Genomic DNA, 303 nt, shown 5'->3' with positions numbered 1-303 from the left:
TGAGTGCAGGGCACGGGGTGCAACCAGCAGCGCCCTGGGCCATGCTGCAGGCGCCGAGGTGTGTCCCCTGTGCTCCCCGCAGGACGAGGACAGCCTGGTGCGGGGGCTGTCGGTGCTCTGCAACCTGGCCAACCAGCTCTACTACCCCTGCGAGCACGTGGCGTGGGCGGCTGACGCTGGCATCATCCGTGTCAGCTCTCAGAAGTGGTGGACCCTGAGCACGGCGTTCTGGGCCTGCTCCCTGCTCCTGGGCATCCTGCGGTAAGGCCAGCTGGGCTGCTGCAGGCTGTGGCGGGGGGGGGG

The 303-nt window shown here is 69.6% G+C and overlaps 1 protein-coding gene across 1 annotated transcript in view; it reads left to right on the top strand.

Moving 5' to 3' along the window:
• Positions 1 to 82: 82 nt before the first annotated feature.
• Positions 83 to 303, top strand: part of PEX11G (peroxisomal biogenesis factor 11 gamma) — a gene marked incomplete at its 5' end in the record, with an annotated part of 1,128 nt that continues 907 nt past the window's right edge. Inside the window, one exon of the mRNA XM_010141242.1 lies at positions 83 to 261. Within this exon, the coding sequence (XP_010139544.1) occupies positions 83 to 261 (179 nt within the window). The remainder of the gene's footprint in view (positions 262 to 303) is intronic.

Source organism: Buceros rhinoceros, unplaced genomic scaffold (genome assembly GCF_000710305.1).
Source record: "Buceros rhinoceros silvestris isolate BGI_N320 unplaced genomic scaffold, ASM71030v1 scaffold32508, whole genome shotgun sequence".
In the NCBI taxonomy this organism is placed as follows: Eukaryota; Metazoa; Chordata; class Aves; order Bucerotiformes; family Bucerotidae; genus Buceros; species Buceros rhinoceros.
This window is presented reverse-complemented; position numbering and strand designations above follow the sequence as displayed.